Source organism: Gopherus flavomarginatus, chromosome 6, assembly GCF_025201925.1.
Source record: "Gopherus flavomarginatus isolate rGopFla2 chromosome 6, rGopFla2.mat.asm, whole genome shotgun sequence".
NCBI classification, from domain to species: Eukaryota; Metazoa; Chordata; order Testudines; family Testudinidae; genus Gopherus; species Gopherus flavomarginatus.
The window spans coordinates 107,072,015-107,092,164 of NC_066622.1; the positions used below are offsets into that span (position 1 = coordinate 107,072,015).

Consider the following 20,150-nt stretch of genomic DNA (forward strand, 5'->3'; position numbering starts at 1 on the left):
AATGAAGAGAAGATTGAGTGACTTGATTACATCTATAAGTATCAGTATAAGGAAGTTGAAACTAGACAAACTCAGACTCAGGGCTCTCAATCTGGTTAGCTTAATGAAGAGAAGATTGAGTGACTTGATTACATCTATAAGTATCAGTATAAGGAAGTTGAAACTAGACAAACTCAGACTCAGGGCTCTCAATCTGGTTAGCTTAATGAAGAGAAGATTGAGTGACTTGATTACATCTATAAGTATCAGTATAAGGAAGTTGAAACTAGACAAACTCAGACTAGAAATAAAGTGTAAATTTTTAACTATGAAAGTAATTAATCATTGGAACAGCTTACCAAGGGTTGTGGTAGATTCTCCTCATTGGCCATTTTTTAAATCAAGGTTTGATGTTTTTCTAAAAGATATATATTCTAGGAATAATTTGGGGATGCTGTCTGGCCTGTTATGCAAGAGGTCAGACTTGAAGATGACAATGGTCCTAAGTTCCCTCTAAACTGCAGCAACCTAATATCATTCTAAATGGCGTAATTTGCTTGAGTAGCATTGTTCAACTTGGTTATATAGTAAATATTCTGTAATATGAAACCATAAATCTGTACAGGTATAGCAGTGCCCTTTGTATGGTAGGTTGGAAAAGTTTTCAGTGAGCAGTATCTTTGGAAGTCTAATTGGTGTGCCATTTGAAGATCACTGATGTTAAAATAAAATTTAAGCCTTCTTTAATTGTTTTGTGTGGTGCTATTTAAATCATTACCACCCATAACTCTGCGCTGACACTGAGGGTACGTCCACACTATCCGCCGGATAGCGATCTATCTATCTATTGGGGATCGCTTTATCGCGTCTCGTCTAGATGTGATCAATCGATTCCCCGCTGCGCTCCCCATTGACTCTGGAACTCCTCCAGGGCGAGAGGCGGAAGCAGAGTCAATGGGGGAGCCATGGCCTGGGAGGCAAGTCAAAATAAGATATGTCAACTTCAGCTACGCTCTTCTCATAGCTGAAGTTGCGTATCTTGCATCGACCCCACCTGCCTCCACCCAGTGTAGACCAGCCCTGAGAGTTTGATGTAAGTTTGTTTTTGGCCTGTACAGTTTTGTTAAAACTGGGTGGAATCCATTTATTCAGTTTGTTGATAAATAAAGATAGCAGTGAGAGTGGATCTCTTAAAGCTTCAGATGATCTGAAAGACAGAATGCTAACTAACTGCTAAGCGCTTGAGAATAGGCTTCCCTTTCAATTTCAGTCATGCTCACATATCTATTAGATAAGAGTTTTACATTAATATAAATTCCAATCTCTTTCTCTGGAATGGGCATTATATGAAGTAATGGCTTTTTAAAAAGAACTCGTATAGGAAAATATATTCTTAAACAGTTCTATTTTTTAAAAAATTAGCTCTTGTCTTAGTCATTCTTTTGGTGACTGTATTTTTGAAACTGCTGTGATGTGTGGAGTTACCTTTCCAATTGGGTCTCCAATCAGCCTTACAAATTTTTGTGAAATTAAGACCCTAAAAGAACTATGTGAACTCATTTAGACAATTATCTACCTTATATGAATTAGTGTAGAGCCCTATCTGTTACTTTTAATAAAAGCATGGAGTCGATAGAGTGAGTTTGCCAGTATCCACTGTGCCCCTGAAAAGGACTAATGATATAAAAATCAGAGGTATTTAGTTCAAAATGACAGGAGAGAACCTAGAGAAAAGTGTCTTAAAGGCTCACTGTGTTACATAGCAAGCTTGTTGGATTGTGTAGAGCTGTTCTGTTGCTTCAGTTACAACAAGGAGTGAAAGTGACTTGATCTGCTATAATCTTATCTGGGAGTTATGCTAGGGTAAAGGTCATGACCACTTCTGACCCAGCCTTATGGCTACATCTAAAGATGCAATCTGTCAGATGGAATGGTGCTCGTGTTTCAGAGTTGGCTTCCCTGCACTGTTAGGAACTACCCTTCCCCTGAAGTTTAAGCACAGGTATATCATATTATAGTGATTATAAAATGGATCTGACTTTTGGTTAAATAAATAAATAAATCTTAATGTTAAAGTCTATATTCTAACAGTTTAAATTTTGATGTCATACCTGTGGGAGTGCTAGACCACATACAGTAACTCCTCATTTAACGTTGTAGTTATATTCCTGAAAAATGCTACTTTAAGCAAAACAGTGTGAAGCGACTCCAATTTCCCCATAAGAATTAATGTAAATGTTGTGTGTTGGATTCCAGGGAAATGTTTTTTGCTAGAAAAAAGTCATTATGTACATATACAGTATAAGTTTTAAATGTTAGACAAACTAATACTGTACTCACCAATGATGATTGTAAAGCTTGGTTGAGGGAGGGCATAGTGGGGTTGGGGCACGGGGGCTTACCCTACTCTGCCCGTCCGGCTCTCCTGCCGGGGAGCAGGGTCAGGGGCTTGCCAACTCCCTGGCTGGAATGCCAGGTGGGCGGGGTGGGATAAGCCCCTGCGAGCTGACCCCACTCGCCAGCTGGAACGCTGGGAGGGCGGAATGGGGAAAACCCCCGAACCCGCTCCCCAGCAGGAGTGTCGGGCGGGTGGAGTGGGGTGAGCCAAATAACCTTATAACGGAACTTCGCATGATTTTAAATGAGTATGTTCTCTAATAGATCAGCAGCCTTATAAAGTCATCCTGGTTAACATTGTTTCGTTAAGTGAGGAGTTACTGTAGTTCTAGTCCACTGTCACTCAGATCATTTAATACAAAATAGTATTTTAGTGGCTAACTTAGTATTACGGTAAAACTACTGCCAGCTTTTCTTGGACTCAAGCTAGAACAAACTTTATGGCAACAAGATGCGTGTCACTGTTTCCAATGAAAATTGGTGAATTAGCTGTTTTAGCAACACGATGACTGTCAGTTTCCAATATTATGGACCTAAGTTTGGATTTTAATATTGAATTAATAATCTTTAAATTCTGATGAGATCTTACACAGTTTCATAAATGTCTTCCGAGAACTTGCAGAAGTTCTCTAAGCTTTCTGGCACTACTGAAGACCAAACATTTGTTTATTTGTTTTGTAAATTTTTCTCTTAAACTGTGCTATTAAGTCTACCTCTTCTCATTCATGGAGAAAGGGACCGGGGTGGGGGTGGGGGCGAGGATGGGACTTTGGCAGGGTCCCTATCACTTCAGAGGCTTTCTTTCAACTACTCTCCCATATTTCTGCTGCTAACAGTGAATGGGCTAGCAGCACTGGGTCAGGTAAACTGGTATCTTGTGGAATAAAAGGAGAAATAGCATCTTGTTCATACTCTCTGCTGGTGTTCACCTGCCTACTTATATTTTATCATATTTCATTTTTATTTAGGTGGATACGTGAATTGATGTGAAATTTTTGGAGATGAAATTATTTGGAGTTTTATTAAGGATTTGTCAGAATTCTGACATTCTCCTTGAAGATAATGGCCTTTTGTTCCTCCAAATATTAGTAAAAATTCTTACATCCATCCCTGTCCACTGTTGGTGCACATGGCAGAAATGTATCTTTCATTCCTCTGCTGTTTCCTGCTGCTCTATGGTGTTGATTGACTGTTCTGCCCTTGCTGCGAAGGGTGATTCTTAAGGCTTCTTTTGGGCACCTTCATTTCCTGACACTATTTGGTGTTCACTTGATAGCTTCATGTGGGAGTCTCTGTATTGGCATCTGGAGTATATGCCCTAAATATGTTCAGTGTTTCTTTCAGATTCTGATGGAAAAAAGCTACTGGTTAGTGATTTTCTTGAATCTCTTCTTTGATAACGAAGTTTTTCCACCCAATACCCAGAATCTTTCGCAGGCGCTTATTTTCTAAGGCTTCCTTTTTTCCTAATGATTTTGTAGATCTCCAGCTCTCACAGCCATATGGTAACACTGAAATTACATTTGAATTGAAAATTCTTACTTTTATTCTGGTGCCATACATCTTTGATTTCCATATCCTGATTAGTAAATATTCTGGATGCCTTTCCTTTCTTGATGTCACTTCCTTCTTGTCTTCAGTTGGCGAATATGGTGCTGCCCAGGTAGATGAACGACTCTAATTTCTTGATTTTTGCCTTCTAATGTGATGTTACTGCTTGATGACGTGAGTTTCAAGGATGTTTGTTTTAGCATAACTAATTTTGAGCTCCCCCTTGGCATGTGGGTTTTATTTATTTGTTTGTTTGTGGCCAGGTAGTCTCTCTAAATTTTTGGGGGTATTGTTCAGTAGCACAATATCATCTGCAAAGTCGAAGTCTTCTAGGCATTTTCCATCTGTCCATCCTATACCAGTATTTGTATAGGTTATGCACTTCTTTATCCAGTCCGTGGCAATGTCAAACAACAGTGCAGCCCCGTTTCCTGCCAGTGTCCACATTGAACCATTATGTTGTCTGGTGGTTCACTTCTACAAAGCATCTCGCATCTCTGTACATGGCCTTGATGATGTTGACAGCTTCAACTGGGATTCCGTAGGACTGAAGAATATTCCTCAATATTCTGTCAGAGCAGGTTGTAAAAATATGCCCTTTGAAAATTTAATGAAATTGATAATGAGGAAAGATTGCTATTCTATACGTTCTTTTATAATGGTACTTTGTGCAGATCAAATGTTCACACTATCTCTTGTGGCTGAATCCAGCCTAATCTTCTCTAAACTTTGCCTCCTCTGCTCCTTTCATCTTGTTTAGCAACACACATCAGAAGGCTTTTCCCTACAAGAGAAAGTAATGTAACTCCTCTCTAGTTGTGAGTAAGCTCTAAGTTTTTTTTATTTGTTTTTGCCACCCCAAGCAAAAAAATTTTTGGCTGTCCCCAGCCATGGGCTCCCCTCCGCGCCCCCGACTCTGGACTTCTCCCCCCCCCCCCGCCACTCCAACCCTGGGTCACTGGTAACTTGCTCTCAGGTCGGGTCATCAGCAGCCCATTCATTACGCTAGCAGGGTTGGAAGCTGCATCCACCCGACTCCTTCCCGGCGGCCGGGGAGCCCTGATTTCGCCCACTCTCCCCTCACCTCCAGCCGGTCCGGTGCTGGCAGGGTTGGGATAAGCAGTGGCGCTCCTGGGCCAAGCCTCAGCCCAGGGTCCCTCCAGCCAGGGCTCCCACCTCCAGGATCGGCAGGACCCAGGAGGGCAGAGCCAGGGGCAGAGCCAGGGGACCGCCCCAGCAGGGGGCCACTGGCGGGGAGTGGAGCCCCAGAGAGCGCCCCCCTAAGGGCCTGCTGCTGCTCCTGGCCGCCCTGCCGCAGCAGCCCCTGCAGCATGAGGTGTCAGCTACCTTATTCCCTCCCGTTCCCTTTGATCGCTGCCAAAGGAGTGCTGAGAAGTGTAGTTCTTTCTCTGTTCTAGGGCCGGCTCTATGGGCAGGGAGCTAACCAAGGAACTACAGCTCCCAGAGCCCCCTCTGGGTTCTCAGCTCCCATGTTGCATCCCTGCTGCTCTGAGGCTTCTGCAGCATTGAGAGGGGAGGAAGTGAGTGTCATGGGGCACTATGACCGGCCCTCAAGTGCAAAAAAAAAAAAAAAAAAAAGAGAAGGATGGCTCGAATGCTGCTCCTGCAAATATGCTGCCCCAAGCACCTGCTTGCTTTGCTGGTGCCTAGAGCCAGCCCTGTTAGTAAGATCACCCTTTTGGGATATTTTACAATGGTTTTGACAATGATACCATGTTTCCACTGGCCGGGAGGGGTCTTTCCTCAAACTTCACTAAACTGCTCTTCCATTTTAAAGTGTTTTCTTATTGCCAGTATCAAACTTTCTAGGGTTCTGGCTTCTAGAGACTGGCTTTCAACAGGAACTTTCATGTAGCATGAGGAGTTGGCAGTGTTCTCTAATGAGCAGCCATTTGTACTCGAATGGAAGCCTGGTTCAATTTCTATAACCAGTGAGGGTTTTTTTGTTTTTATTTTTTTAATGAGGCTAGATGGGTAGCTTTGCACTCAACCTTCCCCACTTAATTCAGACTTGGTACAGGCAGCCCCAGAAGGCACAGCTCTTAAAAGCTAGAAGTATAATTTTTTTAAAACAATGAACTTTTAATTCTGCAACAGACTAAGTAGAGGAAAGAAAATAACATCCTTTTTGTCCTTCAGAGTGGCTTAGTACATCAAGTCTTCAATAAAAATTCTATCACTTGTAATAGTATTTTACCTATTCAAAGGTTTGCACAAATGTTAACTATTAAAACTTAACATTAAAGCCTGTTCAGCACCCCATGTCCACCAACATTTAATCAAGGGAAACTTTGCTGTCCACTAGACAGGCTACTGTGCTGCACTTTAAATTTCTGGGTGTGTTAGCTTTGCTGCAGTTTTCCATGTAGTTGCTGTTAAATGAGTTTTAACCTAGTCTGCACTTGGTGGAAAGAAACTGGATATATTTAATTTTTATTTGTAGGGTTTTCTAAGGCACAAATCACTGTTGAATCTAAATACCTCAAGCATTAATAAACTTGTCCCTGAAGTACTACTTTTGTAGGGGGGAAGTAGATGAGGAACAGAAAGCAAGGAGAGATTAACCAGTGTGCACTGATTGCACAAAAAGTCTGCGGCAATAGGAACAGAAACTGAGTTCCAGTGAAGTGCCTTTTCATGAAGACTGTAATATACTGCAGGAGAAAAAATCTATCTTTTTGTTAAGAGCCCTCAGAGTTTGCCATTCTATCGTGCTATGACACTCAATTCCTTTGACCTAGGATGAAAAAGACTTGAGTTCTGAGAGTTGGTCACAGGTACAGTGCAAAATGCAGCCAGTAGATGACTGTGCAGGCTGAGCTTTTTCCTCTTAATGATCTCTTAAGTGACTATGCTGTCAAGGTGTCTAGAACGGCACTCAGCTGTGAGTGCCAACCTTAGTGGAGACTGTTAAAGAACAGGGCAAAACCACCAAACTGGTCGTGTGTTCTAGAATTAGATTTCACCGACCAAATATCAAGTGTGAGTTCCTCAACCTATAACAGCCCTAACATGGAGTTACAGGAGACCGCAGTGCCTAAGAGGATAGTATTGCCATGCAGGCAAGCCTGCCTTTTTGTGGTAGATGGCTCTTTACAACAAAAATCACAATATTCAGGTTACCCCCAGTCCTAAAGGACCAGTCACTTACTCCAGGTCAATTGTACCTTAGATCTCTCATCAAAGACAATGCTTATAGTCAATCTTGTAATAAACTAACTAAAGACTTATTAACTAAAAAAGTTATTTTATGTGGTTAAAGTCCATAAACATTCTCTCACAAATGTGTTACCTTTTGAAACTTAAGACAGTAATAGAAGCTGCTGTAATTTTCAAGATCTCTATGCCCTTTAATGTTAACCTAAGCTAAGCAGCTTGGGGTTCCCTTACTTTTGGTTAGAAATTAGTGATTTCTCCCAATTCCAAGTAGCATAGTTACACAGTTCCTTCTGGTCAGACATTTGTATTCCCTTCCCCTAGAGCAGTGGGTTCTTAAATGGCGGTCTGCATCCCCCTAGGGGGCCTCAGGCCCTTTCAGGGGGGCTGTGGGACCCTGCGGCTGGAACCGAGAGCCTGAGCCTCAGTGCCCCCCCAAGCTATGGGGCTGAAGGCTGGTTGCCTTCCATTCCTGCAGTGGCAGAGCAGTCCTGAGGGCAGCTCCACCCTCCCGCCCCCATTTCCTCCTGTCACTGCCCCCGAGCCCCTGCCCCTTGGCCAGGTCAGAGGCGGGAAGCCATGGAGCAGGCAACCGTGTTGTTCCATTTCCTGCTGCTGGTGCCTGGGATTGTGGCTGCTCCTCAGCTCAAGCAACTGGTAAGAGCTGCCTAGGCAGGGGGAGTAATTACCATAGGTGAGCCCTTCTGGCGCACAACCCCTAGCTACCCCCCCTACCTGCACCCTGAGCTACTGCCTGTCTGCACACAGTCCCTAGCTACTCCCCACCCTACACCCTGGGTCGTCCCCGCCCCCCCTCCACAACCTAGTCAAGCTGGGTGGTCTGCTGAGGTGGGTCAGGGTGGAGGTGGCACTGCGTCCCTGGACCCTACCATGTGGAGCTGGCCCAAGCCCTACTGGACCTTGCCCCCCCAAAATAGAAGTCTAAGTATGCTTATGCCCAAGGGCCCACCCCTAACCTGGATCCCTGAGTCTTCTCCCTCCCTTGCTGGGCCCTGGAGTTTTTATAGCATATTGAGCGGTGCCTCAGAAAGAAAAAGGTTGAGAACCCCTGCCCTAGAGTTCAAACTGATGGTACAGCTGTCTATGCCTGTCTCCTCTTTGGGGAGGTGGGAAGTGGAGGGAGTGGCAATCAGCAAAGTTTTTTGTCTTTTGTTTCACAGTGGCTCATTTGGTTTCAGTGGACCTTCTTGTATGCAGGGCCAGCACTTCCCTCTGGTGTGGTCATATTAGTCCATATTTTTGCATTTCCCCCCACCCCATTTCCTGTCCGCTCCATGGTGGAGACTTCTAGATCCTACACCTGGGATGGGCAGACTTTTTGGCCCGAGGGCCACATCTGAGTGGGGAAATTGCAAGGCCATGAATATAGGGCTGGGGCAGGGGGTTGGGGTGTTGGAGGGAGTGTGCTTTGTGGGAGGGGGTGTGGTGTGCAGGAAGGGGCTCAGGACAAGGGGTTGGGGCAGAGGAGGGGTGCAGAGTGTACGAGGGGGCTCAGAAGGGGTTGAGTTGCAGGAGGGGGCACACAGTGTGGAAGGGGGCTCAGGGCAGTGGTGCAGGGAGGGGTGCAGAGTGTGGGAGGGGGCTCATGGCAGGGGGTTGAGGTGCAGGGTGCAGTAGGGGGCTGAGGGCAGGGAGTTGGGATGGAGGAGGGGTTCGAGGTGTGGGCTCTGGCTTGGCACTGCTTACTTGGAGCGGCTCTGGGGTGACAGCGGCACCCACCCGTGCCTTCACTCCCATGTCGCTCCAGGGAGTGGCTGGCACCACGTCCCTGCAGCCCCTGTGGGAAGGGGGGTAGAGGGCTCTGCCCTTGCCTGTGGGTACCTCCCCCAAAGCTCCCATTGACTGGGAATCACAGGCAAGGGCAGTTGCTCAGCCCTTGGCCCCCCGGAGGGCTGCAGGGACATGGTGCTGGAGCGGCGGCGTGGGGGTGGCATTCCTGTGGGCTGGATCCAAAGCCCTGAGCGGCCAGATTCAGCCCATTGGCCGTAGTTTGCCAACCCCTGTCTTACAGAAAAATCCAGAGGGCCATTCTGCAATCATTCTTCAAGTAGGCCTCCATTCCCCTTCCTTCTGGGATTAGGATTACTGCTTGCTAATCACCAAGAGTTGAATCTGTGTGGATGGTCACTTGAAGAACAAATAACTTACTGTATGGTAAATGTGGTGTCCACATAGATTCTACGTCCCTTCCTCCAGCCCTGCTGATAGGAGTCCTTGTACTGAGTGAAGGAACTGAGCTGCCCTATTCTTTTTACACTCCCGCCCCCGCCAACCCTCCCTGCTAACTGCAGCAAGAGGGTGAGCAAGGTGCAGTTGTGGCCCCAGTGGGCACAGCTTTTCAAAAGAATCCGATGTGTATGTTTGCGCCGACAGTGAAATCAGTGTGGACCACCCATCTTGAAGATATACAGTCACTATTGGGTAAGTAACTATTACTTACGTTTTACTGTCCTGCCAAATATCAGCTGGTGTTTTGTATAACAAAGGATTTTGCAGACAAACTTTTAAACTGTTACTAATGTTGAATATAAGATGTTTATCCCACCTGAACTTGTATAATTCTGGATCAAACCCTGCAGTTCAGACCTAAAGCTTGCAATACATTTACTTGCAGTTTAGTTGCTTAAGCACAGAGGCATCAGCTCTTGAAGTCTTGGTGAATGAGTTTCAGAACTTAGTTCTAGCAGCAAGTTAATATCTAACAACTGTTCACACTAAAAATCAAACAGTTCAGTCCAATTATGGATCTGAAGTTTTGGTTGACATTTGTTCAAACATTTGCCATTTCCAGTAACTTTTTTCCTCTTTGTCAAAATAAAAAATACATATACCCAATCACAAACTAGTATTTTATAACTGCACATTTCACTTAATATTAAGTAGTAACTTTCTCAATGCACAGCTGAGAATTTGTGAAAGATTGCATGTTAGGTACAGATATAAGAATATTGGGAATCTTTGATAATTGTAGTAGTACACAGTGTATATGGAGAAAATGTTCACTAATATCCACATTTTCTGGAATGTTATAAACTAGTGGGTTTCATGCATGCTCAACACAATTTCTTGGATCTCATGAAAAAATCTTATTTTTCCAGAAACATGAAGGTTCTTATGCAGGAATCTTCTTCCAGAGGAAGGTTCTGGTACAGTAAACTGCTATGTTAAAACTTTTCTCAAGGCTGAAATCGGCTCCAACTATAATAGTTATCTTAGTTTGGAAACTATTCTGGTCTCAGTTTTGAGTCTCTATTAACGCTTTGTGGCATCCTACTGAGTTTGTACAATTAAAATTTCCTGCTGACAACTATTCTTAGAAGTGTGCTTATTTCCACAATATTAGGAGTCTGATAACCAACTTCAGCCATTGCTACTGTCTGTGAAAAGTCCTTTTGAAGAATCATTCTTACATTTCTCTGCATGGTTTTGTAGGCTTGTTTCTTGTGATAGGGAGGGGCAACAGTTGAATTATGCCAGAAAATTTGGAATGAAAGGGCCACACCTCCTGATTTTTGATTTGCTGCATTTCTTAATTAGCCTTGCTCAACTGATTTATTGTTGTACACTTCCGTTTTTTGGTGAGAGTGTACCAAGAATGAATCGGGAAATACCCAAACTGTACACCCTCTTCAGGGCTCAACTCTTCTCAGGTCTGAACTGTCAGTGAAGCTGGTGTATGACTTCTGTCAGGACCCTAAACATAAAGGTATGCAAGCAGTTCTGATGCTCTTTTTCTTTTTCCGTCATGTCTAGTATTGTGGTCAGATGGGGCCTTTCCACTGTCCTTTCTACCAGACTGTTTCACTAATGCTTTAGCTAAGGCCTTTTGAACTAGGACACAAGATGGTGCCACCTTATACCCCTCAGGGAAGCAATCTAGCTTTCTTGACCAAGGATATTTCAGATATACCCCCGCACCCCCCAAAACAAACCAAAACAAAAAAACCCTTAGCTTACATTCTGAAGCCTGAAGGTGGTGGCTTCTTTGATAATGAACATAAACAAGGCCTGGTGTGCCCCAGAAGTATGACCTACATGTAAAGTGATCAGACTCCAAAGGTGGGAGGGGGCACACATTCAAGAAAATTGTGTGCTTGGGACTTTTAACTATAACAATTGTTAATATTGTTTATAATATTTTTGGCTTTAGTTGACCACTTTGGGAGTAGGGAAACTGTCAATTTTTTTTTTCAATCATTATATCTTTTCTGTATTTAAGAGTATGAAAACATTGTTTTGGTAAAACTAGACACACAGGGTCCTTGGAACCAAAACGTTTCATATAATTTAATTGGTACCTCTGTCTTTTAATCGCACAAATCAAAGCTAAGAATGTAATTGTTGTCTGAGATGCAGGATGAATTAATTTATTTTTCTTTTTGTTGAGTACGCTACTATTTTTATCATGCAACTCAGACTAACTATGGATCCCCTTTGAGTGAATCCATGAAAAATAGCTCTCCCCTCGATTCCCAGTGTGTCATTTAAGAACTTCTTGAACTGCTAACTGAAAGTGAGTAATTGGAATGCTTCAGGGACTGGAAAAAGGCCATTTGGCCAGTCAACATGCCTGCTACAGTATCTAAGCTATTGGAGTCCCACTGGGCTTCTCTTTTCATGTACCCATTTATTTGCTTCCTTCTCCAGGGACAAAATTGCATCCTTTCTCGAGGATATGGGTCTTTGAGACCTCAGACCATTTGTTTCAAACAGAAGAGAGTACTTATTACTCTTGCTCCATTGATGTTTTGGGTTAGTTTTATACATTTTTAAATTCTCAACTGTCAGAAGTCCAGACTTTTAATCTATTATTTCTGTGAGTTTAAAGAGAATATAATAAGAGATCTGTCTTCAGGAATTTGAGCCAAGACTGTGAACATAGAACTTTTATCTCAAACTATTTTATTTTTTTTAAAACTCATCTAACGGCTATTCTAAAATATCATTCTGTAAAGTGTGGGTAGAGCATTCTTTTAAGCTGTCTGGAGTTCTAGATAAAGGAATTAAAGAATGAAGCCTATTATATTTAATCTACGAGTACTGGTCCCTATGTGCATTCCACTGTGGGTACGCATGCACTCCATGTGCCTGTAGCGGGAGAATTTTGAAAACCGTGTCTTGGTCTGCATCCCTTACTCTCCTTGTGCCTCTGACTGAGAAGAAAAAGGGTGGGGCGGGCAGACTGACTGCCTCTCTAGTTCCTTCTCACCACCGTATGGCTCAGGTTGGAACCTCCAGTGCCTAGAACTTATGTTTATCTGTAAATACATATTTGTGAAAAGTTTTTACCAGATAAAACTCTAAAATTCTAGTTTTACTTTTATAGTCAGCTACCCCACTGCAAGTCCTAGACTATGCTCAGGACTCCAGGCTTCAAGATTTTGAGTTTCTTGCCTGCACTTCTTCTCAGTCAGCAGTGACCATCAATGCTGCCTGCACTGCCTTGAGGGAGCCTGCGTTAATGTGGGGTACAGTATCTGCTGCTTGTTCCCCAGTTATACGCATGAAAGGTAAAAACTTCTCCTTGAGCACCTGATAGGATCCGCTCCAATACAAGGCCTGACTTAGCAAGGAGTACCTCTCCTACCATGAGGTCTGACTCAGGAGTGAGGAAGTCTACCTCTACAGATCCCTCACTGGTGTCTTGTTGGGAAGGCTGGGAGCAATCTCATGAGAATAAATCTGCTTCCAAATCCACTTAAGAGAGGTCGGATACAGCCCTGCCTAATGTCTTCAGGCTCAGTCCAAGAGAACTTAGAATATCTCAGGGGCATGACAAGAGAGCCTATAAATCCAGGGCTCTGTTGGTACTGGATTGCGATCTTTTGACAATGGTGCCTCCGGTACCATCCAGCCAAACTCTGGGATCTGACTGTACCAATTAGAAGCAACCATTGAGAGCCTCAGCTACCGACTGTACCAACTTCATCTTGCACAACTATGGCTCACACTAACTACTGTAGCTCCATCAGTTTGAGCAGACAGGATCCCTTACACTGTGGGGAGAGTTGAGTCTTATCCACATGAGGATGTTTTTGCTTTCACAAATTCTCAGTCTCCTCGATCAGGTCCTTCCTTCATGAAGGAGGTCCTGACTCCACCAGGAGACTGCAACTGATGAGAGGAGTCCCATTCCATTCTCTGCTTGTGATTTTTCTCCAGCAGGACTGTTGGTACTATCATCAGCTTTTTCTTCCTCAGGAGACCTGTAATCATCCGATGAACTAATATTTCGTTCTCTGAGGCATATCTTTCTGGACAAGGGACCTGGACCAATTTAGGATCAACTTGTACCTCAATATCTGTCTTGCAGTGTTTGTTACCTCATGTTATGGGGACACTGCAACTTCCATTTGACCCATCTTACTGGCCAGATTGGGGACCTTGGGACCTGTACCATCCCATAAGCTTGGTTCAGTCTTCTAGGGAGTCTAAACAACCTCCCCTCCCTAATGAGAGGTCAACCAGAGCTTCCTCCTGAACCCATTGAAGATGAAGATTATGTGCCAGATCCAGCAGTTCCTCTGATATTGACAAGATTGTAGTCTTCTTCTCTAGATGAAGCAGTGGCTCTAATGTCTCCATATCCTCCAATGACAATATGAAGTTCCAGGATCTATTATGTCAAATTGTAGAGGAGTTACAGATTTCACTTGAGGAAGTTCAGGATACTCAACGTAAGCTATTAGACCTCCTTCAGTCTTCCGGTTCCAGAAGAAGAGTGCTTCTTATTAACGAAACCATCAGGGAGCCAACAAGAACAGTCTGGCATACTCCCAGCCACTGCTGCTCCCCCTATCCATAAGAGGGAAGAAGGTTTTGTCCCAGCCAAAGGGTAAAATTTTTTCTTTTCTCATCCTTCTTCTAATTCTTAGGTGATTCAGGCTGCCGCAGAAAGATCAAGATAGCAACACCTTATATCTACTCCAGTTGACAAAGAAGGCAAGCAACTCTATTAGGAAGTAAGTGGGTTTTTTTTTCTTTTTTACCAGTCTTCAGTTCAAGATACCCAACTGCCGAGCACTGATGGCTAAGTATGATTACCTGAACTATTCCAAATTTTCAGACTTCATAGACATGCTTCCCCATCAGGACAGAGCTCAGTTTCAGGCTCTCCTTGAAAAAAGGCAAGATGGTTGTCAGGACCACCCTTCTGCCCTTTGAAGAAACTCATCTTTTTAACCAGAAGACAGACGTCTTTACATATCCTGAGGGACTTCAGGACCATCCTGAGCTCTGGGAATATATATACCTGCCCCAAAGAGGAAATTCAGTAGGCAGTCATACAAGCCTAGGCCACCAGAGATCTCATGAGACACTCCATAGGAGGCAGAGGGTTCAGAAGTCTCTCTTTTCCCTGCACCTTCTGCAGCAGCAGCATCATTCCAGCCCCAACCCCAGCCCCAACTCCTAGTTAAGTGTCATTTTGAGTGGAATACAAAAGCTGCAAACCAATAAGACCACCACCTGCCCATTCCCAAACATCTTTTGTTGTTGCACTCTAGATGTGGAAGAGAGTGCAAGATGAGAGTATGAAACATCATCCATTCTGGCTATATGATTGAGTTTTCCTCCCTGCCTCTTCCCCACTCCTTTTTAAGGGGCCATTCTCATAAGGAAATTCTCAAACAAGAAGTAGAATTCCTCTTGCATTGAGGCACAATAGAGCAGGTACCTCTTAAGTACCAGGGAAAGGGGTTTTACTCAACTTCCTAGTACTGAAGAAAGGCAGCTGGAGACCCATTTTCGATCTCTGCCATCTCAACCATTTTATTCACAAACTCAAGTTTTGCATGGTTACACTGGTGTCTATAGTCCCATCCTTAGAAGATGATGTGGTTTACACTTCTTGATGTAGATGCATACTTTCATGTAGATATTCAAACCTTACTCAGACATTTTCTGAGATTTTATGATGGGCTCCAACCCACTTTTAGTACAGAGTGCTGCAATTCGGTCAAGGTATTTTCTGCCTGTGTCAGGCACAGTGTCTTCCTGTCTCAGTGACTGGCTTCTCATTGCTAAAACATGTCAAGAAGCCTATAAGTCAATTTTGTCAGTGTTTCAACATCTTCCTTCCCCAGAGAGGGGAGGGGCGGTCAGTGTGAACTCGAGGAAAAATCTGTTCTCACTCCAATGTAGGCTTAGACTTCATCAGAGTGTTTCTAAATTCTGTCACACAGGGGTTCATCTGCTGATGGACAGGTTCCAGGCAGCGAACGACCTCCATAGACCATCTTCAAGCACAGAGGTTTTTCCTCTACTGCATCATATGGCTTTATGCAGTTACATAATGCCATTTGCCAGACTGCATTTTCATAGCCTGCAGGTGTGACTTCAGTCAATGTACTCTTGAAATCAACACTGTAAGAATGCTATAGTAACTGTTCCTGCCATAGTTATGTAATCTTTGCTGTGATGGAAGAATCCCCACCAGGTACGCTTGGACGTTCCTTTTCTTTCCCCCTCACTGGAAAAAAAATATTACAGATGTCTCTCTTAGGTTCAGGGGCGCCTCCAGGTACCAGCATGTGAGGGTGGCAGTCAGGCAGGCTTTGGCGACATGCCTGCGGGAGGTCCACTGGTCCCACGGCATTGGCAGAAATGCCGCTGAATCCACGTGACCAGCCGAAGTCCGCCTGACTGCCGTGCTTGGGGCGGCAAAAAACATAGAGCCGCCCTTGCTTAGGGGAGCTCACATGGGCAACAGCCACACAGTGCAGGGCACTTAGATATTTTGAGAGTCCAGGATGTGCATCAATATTTTGGAATTGTGGGCAGTCCTAAGGACTTGCAAGACCTTTCTCCTGTTCATTGAAGATCACCGTACCTTCATAATGTCACAAATGATGGTCATCTTTTACCATCCCCCTTTGCGGAGAAGTGGTCAGTCTATGGAATTGATGTGTGACCTATCAGATCACCTTGTTGACAGTTTATCTTCCAGGGAACCAGAACATACCAGCAGACTACCTTAGCAGACGCTTTACTATCAACCACGAATGAGAGTTATGCGACTCTATGATGAACAATATTTTTGCTCGAACATTATCTAAAGGTTTCAGGTAGCACCTTATAGTTTTGAGGTTGCATGGTCACTTTTTTTGTAAGACTTAAGTTGTTATACAGATAACTTTTAAAGTTGTTTTCACTTTTCAGAACCTTTTAGAATAAATGTCCTGTATGAATGGAATATATAGGACAAGTCAATAACCTCCTTTATTCCTGCATATAAATACTTAGTAGTGAAAAGGTGTAAACAAAAAGCTTACACATAGTGTGTGAAATTCAAGTGGAAACAATTTCTGGAACAGACTGCTGTACCTGATCAGGCAGAAACAGCTGCCTAATCAGCAGCTTTTCGTTTACCGTTTTGCTATTTATTTCTAAATAAAATATTTATGATGGTTAATATTTCTGTAGGAAACATTCTTTTTGTTTCAGGAAATTCAGTGTAAAACATTTTTTTTATGTCTGAAAGTGGACAGTGCTGAAATGTACAGAGAAACTTATTTTTTTAAACTTATTCATGTGAGTTTGGACAAGATTCTTGGCTCATCTTCAGAACAGGCCTATTTTAACAGTTGGTTCCAATGTACTTAAACCTTCTGCGCTCCTCTTTTAAAAACAAACAGTCCCCTTTATATAGTCAGTTTTTGTTAAACTGCAGCATGTGAAAGAAACTGAATTAAAAAGGATAAGCCAGCATTTAGTTTTTGGCATAAAGATAATGTTTTATGATAAAAATGTCATTTGGGTTTGAGCTGAATTATTTCACATAGGAAAAATCTTGAATTGTAATCTGTATATAAGAATGAGTCATGAGGTAACTTGGAAGTCAATTAAGGGTGGGTATCTGAGGTTGCAGTGGGATATCTTAAATGTCTTACATCCCTCCCTTAAATATACATTGGCTAATTAGGAAGTCACTTACTTCATTCTCGCTCATAAGGATACAAATTAAAACACATACATCCATAACAGATGGAATGATAAAAATAAGACCTTGCTTACAGTACTAATATGTGTTGTAGAGTTAAGTCTGAACAACAAGAACACATCCTCCATTGGTATTCAAAAAGATGTTGGGGAAAGGTGGAAATCAGAAGCAAGAGCAGCCATTAAGGAGAAAAAGGAAAATTTTAAAAAATAAAAACGAGGAAGGGGAACTAAGACTCCTCTTAATTAGTACATTTTGTAATTCTACATATTACTGCTCCAATAGAATTTTTGTACTGCAATTAACATTGTAAAGCACATTTACACTGGTTTTTATAGTTTGTCAATTGCACACAAATACGAATTTATATTTAGAATGTAATCATTGCTCCGTTGTAACCAGATGCATTGATTTGTGAAATGTAACCTTCTCATTAGTTTTCACTCTCTTATGGTCATGAAATAGCAGCATCTCCTGGTTGATGTAAATCATTTAAAGCTGGAATGTTAGTTCCTCATTGATTCATTTTGTAAACATGTCCCGTGTTTATAAGGAAGCTTGAAACGTGGGGGTTTTAATGCTTTCTTTTAATTACATTACTTAGGAATATGAAGCACGAACAGGAAGAACATGTAAACCTCCACCCCAGGCAACAAGACGTAAAAATTTTGAATTTGAACCACTTTCAACTACTGCTCTTATTTTGGAGGATCGACCGTCGTAAGTATAGTAATGAATTCTGCCATGAAGTGGATAATAACATAGTGTACATACATGTGCACCTGCCTCCCGACCTAGCAAAGGTTAAATAACTTTGGTGTCCTGTTTACAATTTTCTTTCTTAAAGTACTATACTGGTCAAACTGGAACAATTTCCTTATAAATTACTCAGTCTGAGACCTTAACTAAATAATATGGTGAAATACTGGCCTCATTAAAGTCAATGAGAGTTTTGCTCCATTGACTTCAATGGAGCTAGAATTTTGCCCTATATATTCATCCTGTAGTGCTGTCACGTAGTTGTCTATGACACTGATTCTTGGAATCTGCAGAATGAAGAGTTCTATTATAAGAGATTCTCTTAAGGACCTCTCCTAAAACCTAATTTCTCCACTGCTTGGTTCCTAAAATATTTAATTTGCTAGACCACCAAAAAGGTGTCAGCACCAATGGTTGTCTGAGCATAATCTGAGACCGGTCACCATCGGAGCCTAATTTTAGGTATAAAAAAATGTAATTCTGGCATATAGTGAAAAGATGCTGTTGCCAGGAAATGCAAGATAATTGCTCACCACCTAAATATGTTGGGTTCTGACTATGGCAGGGTGAGCTTGCTCCTACGTACTTTCTAGCCTGCAAGCGCCCTGGAACTTGCTTCTGGTAAAACACCTCATGCAATTTATTTTCTTTTCCACCACCTTTACAGACTAAGAGAATTTCTATAAGATATCCCTCCTTCACTGTTTCAATATATTAAACTCTTATACAGTTGCATAAAGTATAAAAGTTGGTGATGCAGTGTATAAAAGCAATACTAATGTTTCATGTAAGTGCATTCTATCCCCACTCAACAATCTTTACTTGTTAATATATACCCGCATATCAATGCTTACATGAGTTGATTGTATTTTTGGAGCACATATAAGTTTAATTTTTATATCCATGATAGCAAATCCTATTAAAAAGTCACATTAAAAGTTATATTTATTCTGTTGATAAAGGGTAGCCAAAATGAAATTGAGGTTGAGCTATTAGCAGTTTGGTTACTGAATTCCCCACCCCATCCTCCACTCAGAGCTTTGAAGTCTGAGTTTTTAATTATCACTGACAATAAAAGAATCAGAGGTAATCAAACTCCTGCTGCTTCTAGCCCAGCAAAAGGGAACTGTTGCTTTCCTGAAGCAGATACCGTGTTAACCTTTATATATCTAATGTCTTACCTAATACATTTACTCTTGCTCAGCATTTATCTTAAGGCTGTCTTCAGACTATAATATTGTTTTTCTTTCATTTGGGTGTGCTAAAATATGATGAACCCTCTGTCTCCCTCTATGGAGGCTGAGATCATTCCTAAATATTTTCAAAAGACTAGGAAACCAGAGGTTGTTTCTAAACTACTGTGCTGTTACCATGTGACACCACATTATACAAGCCGCTGAGCCAGCACTAAGTTTGAAATACTGAATACAATGAGAAGTAGACATTTGAGAAGATGATAGTTAAGGGAGCAATATATAGTCTTTTTTTGTTCTGAATTCTTTGAATTGCAGGAATTTTCTTATGAGTTTCAAATAATCATCAAGACTCCGTTAATCCATCACTTGGCTGATTTAACTTTCATTATCAGTGAAAAAAATTCTAATATGCATTTATGCAGTTTCATATTCAATCTCTTTGGGAAATTTTTACCACCATTTTATTAGAATATTTTAGTTTTCCCAGGGATATGCAAGCTCAATCAGTGGTGTGGGACAGTAAACTTCTGGTATTTTCTCTCAATGTGTGAATAAAAATCCTCAGGGTTCATACATCGTAATGAAACTGAACCTTGGAACAGGAAACGTAAAATGAATGTTTTAACATCATACAAAGCTTCTGGTATGACTGTAAAAGTTCTATGAGAACTGTGAGATTTCACTGAGTTAAAATAACTTTGTTCTAGTTGGGCAAAAGTTTTTTTTTTTTTTTTTTTTTCCTAGTAAAAGAATCTCTGACTTTCAAGCATGCCTCAGTGAAATTAGTTCTGCAGCTTCATGAAGGCCATTCTAGCAGATGTTTTCATAACCTGCCAGAATGCATCTTTTTCACACTATGCTCTAACAGGTATTGCTTGTACATGTGGTGATAAAAACAGCTTATTGGCAAAACCTAAAATATGCTGACTTATGAAGAGACTATACTTCACAGTGAAGTACCAAGTTTTACAGTAATATATATTATGTCTTAATGGAAGTTCTGGATTATTGTATTGTAGTGAAAATCTTGTTCTTAGGGTATATTTTTGTGTACATCACTCAAAATACCATTGCTCGTGGTAGTGTTTGGCAAACTTATTACCAATTTTAGCAGAGAGCAGTGATTGAAT

General features: G+C 42.1%; 1 protein-coding gene across 2 annotated transcripts in view; it reads left to right on the top strand.

The window, feature by feature from the left end:
- The window catches only part of TBC1D12 (TBC1 domain family member 12), an 81,963-nt gene that overhangs the window by 35,088 nt on the left and 26,725 nt on the right, over positions 1 to 20,150 (top strand). For both annotated transcript variants that reach the window (XM_050959403.1, XM_050959404.1), the window contains one exon: positions 17,670 to 17,785. In XM_050959403.1, the coding sequence (XP_050815360.1) occupies positions 17,670 to 17,785 (116 nt within the window). The remainder of the gene's footprint in view (positions 1 to 17,669; positions 17,786 to 20,150) is intronic.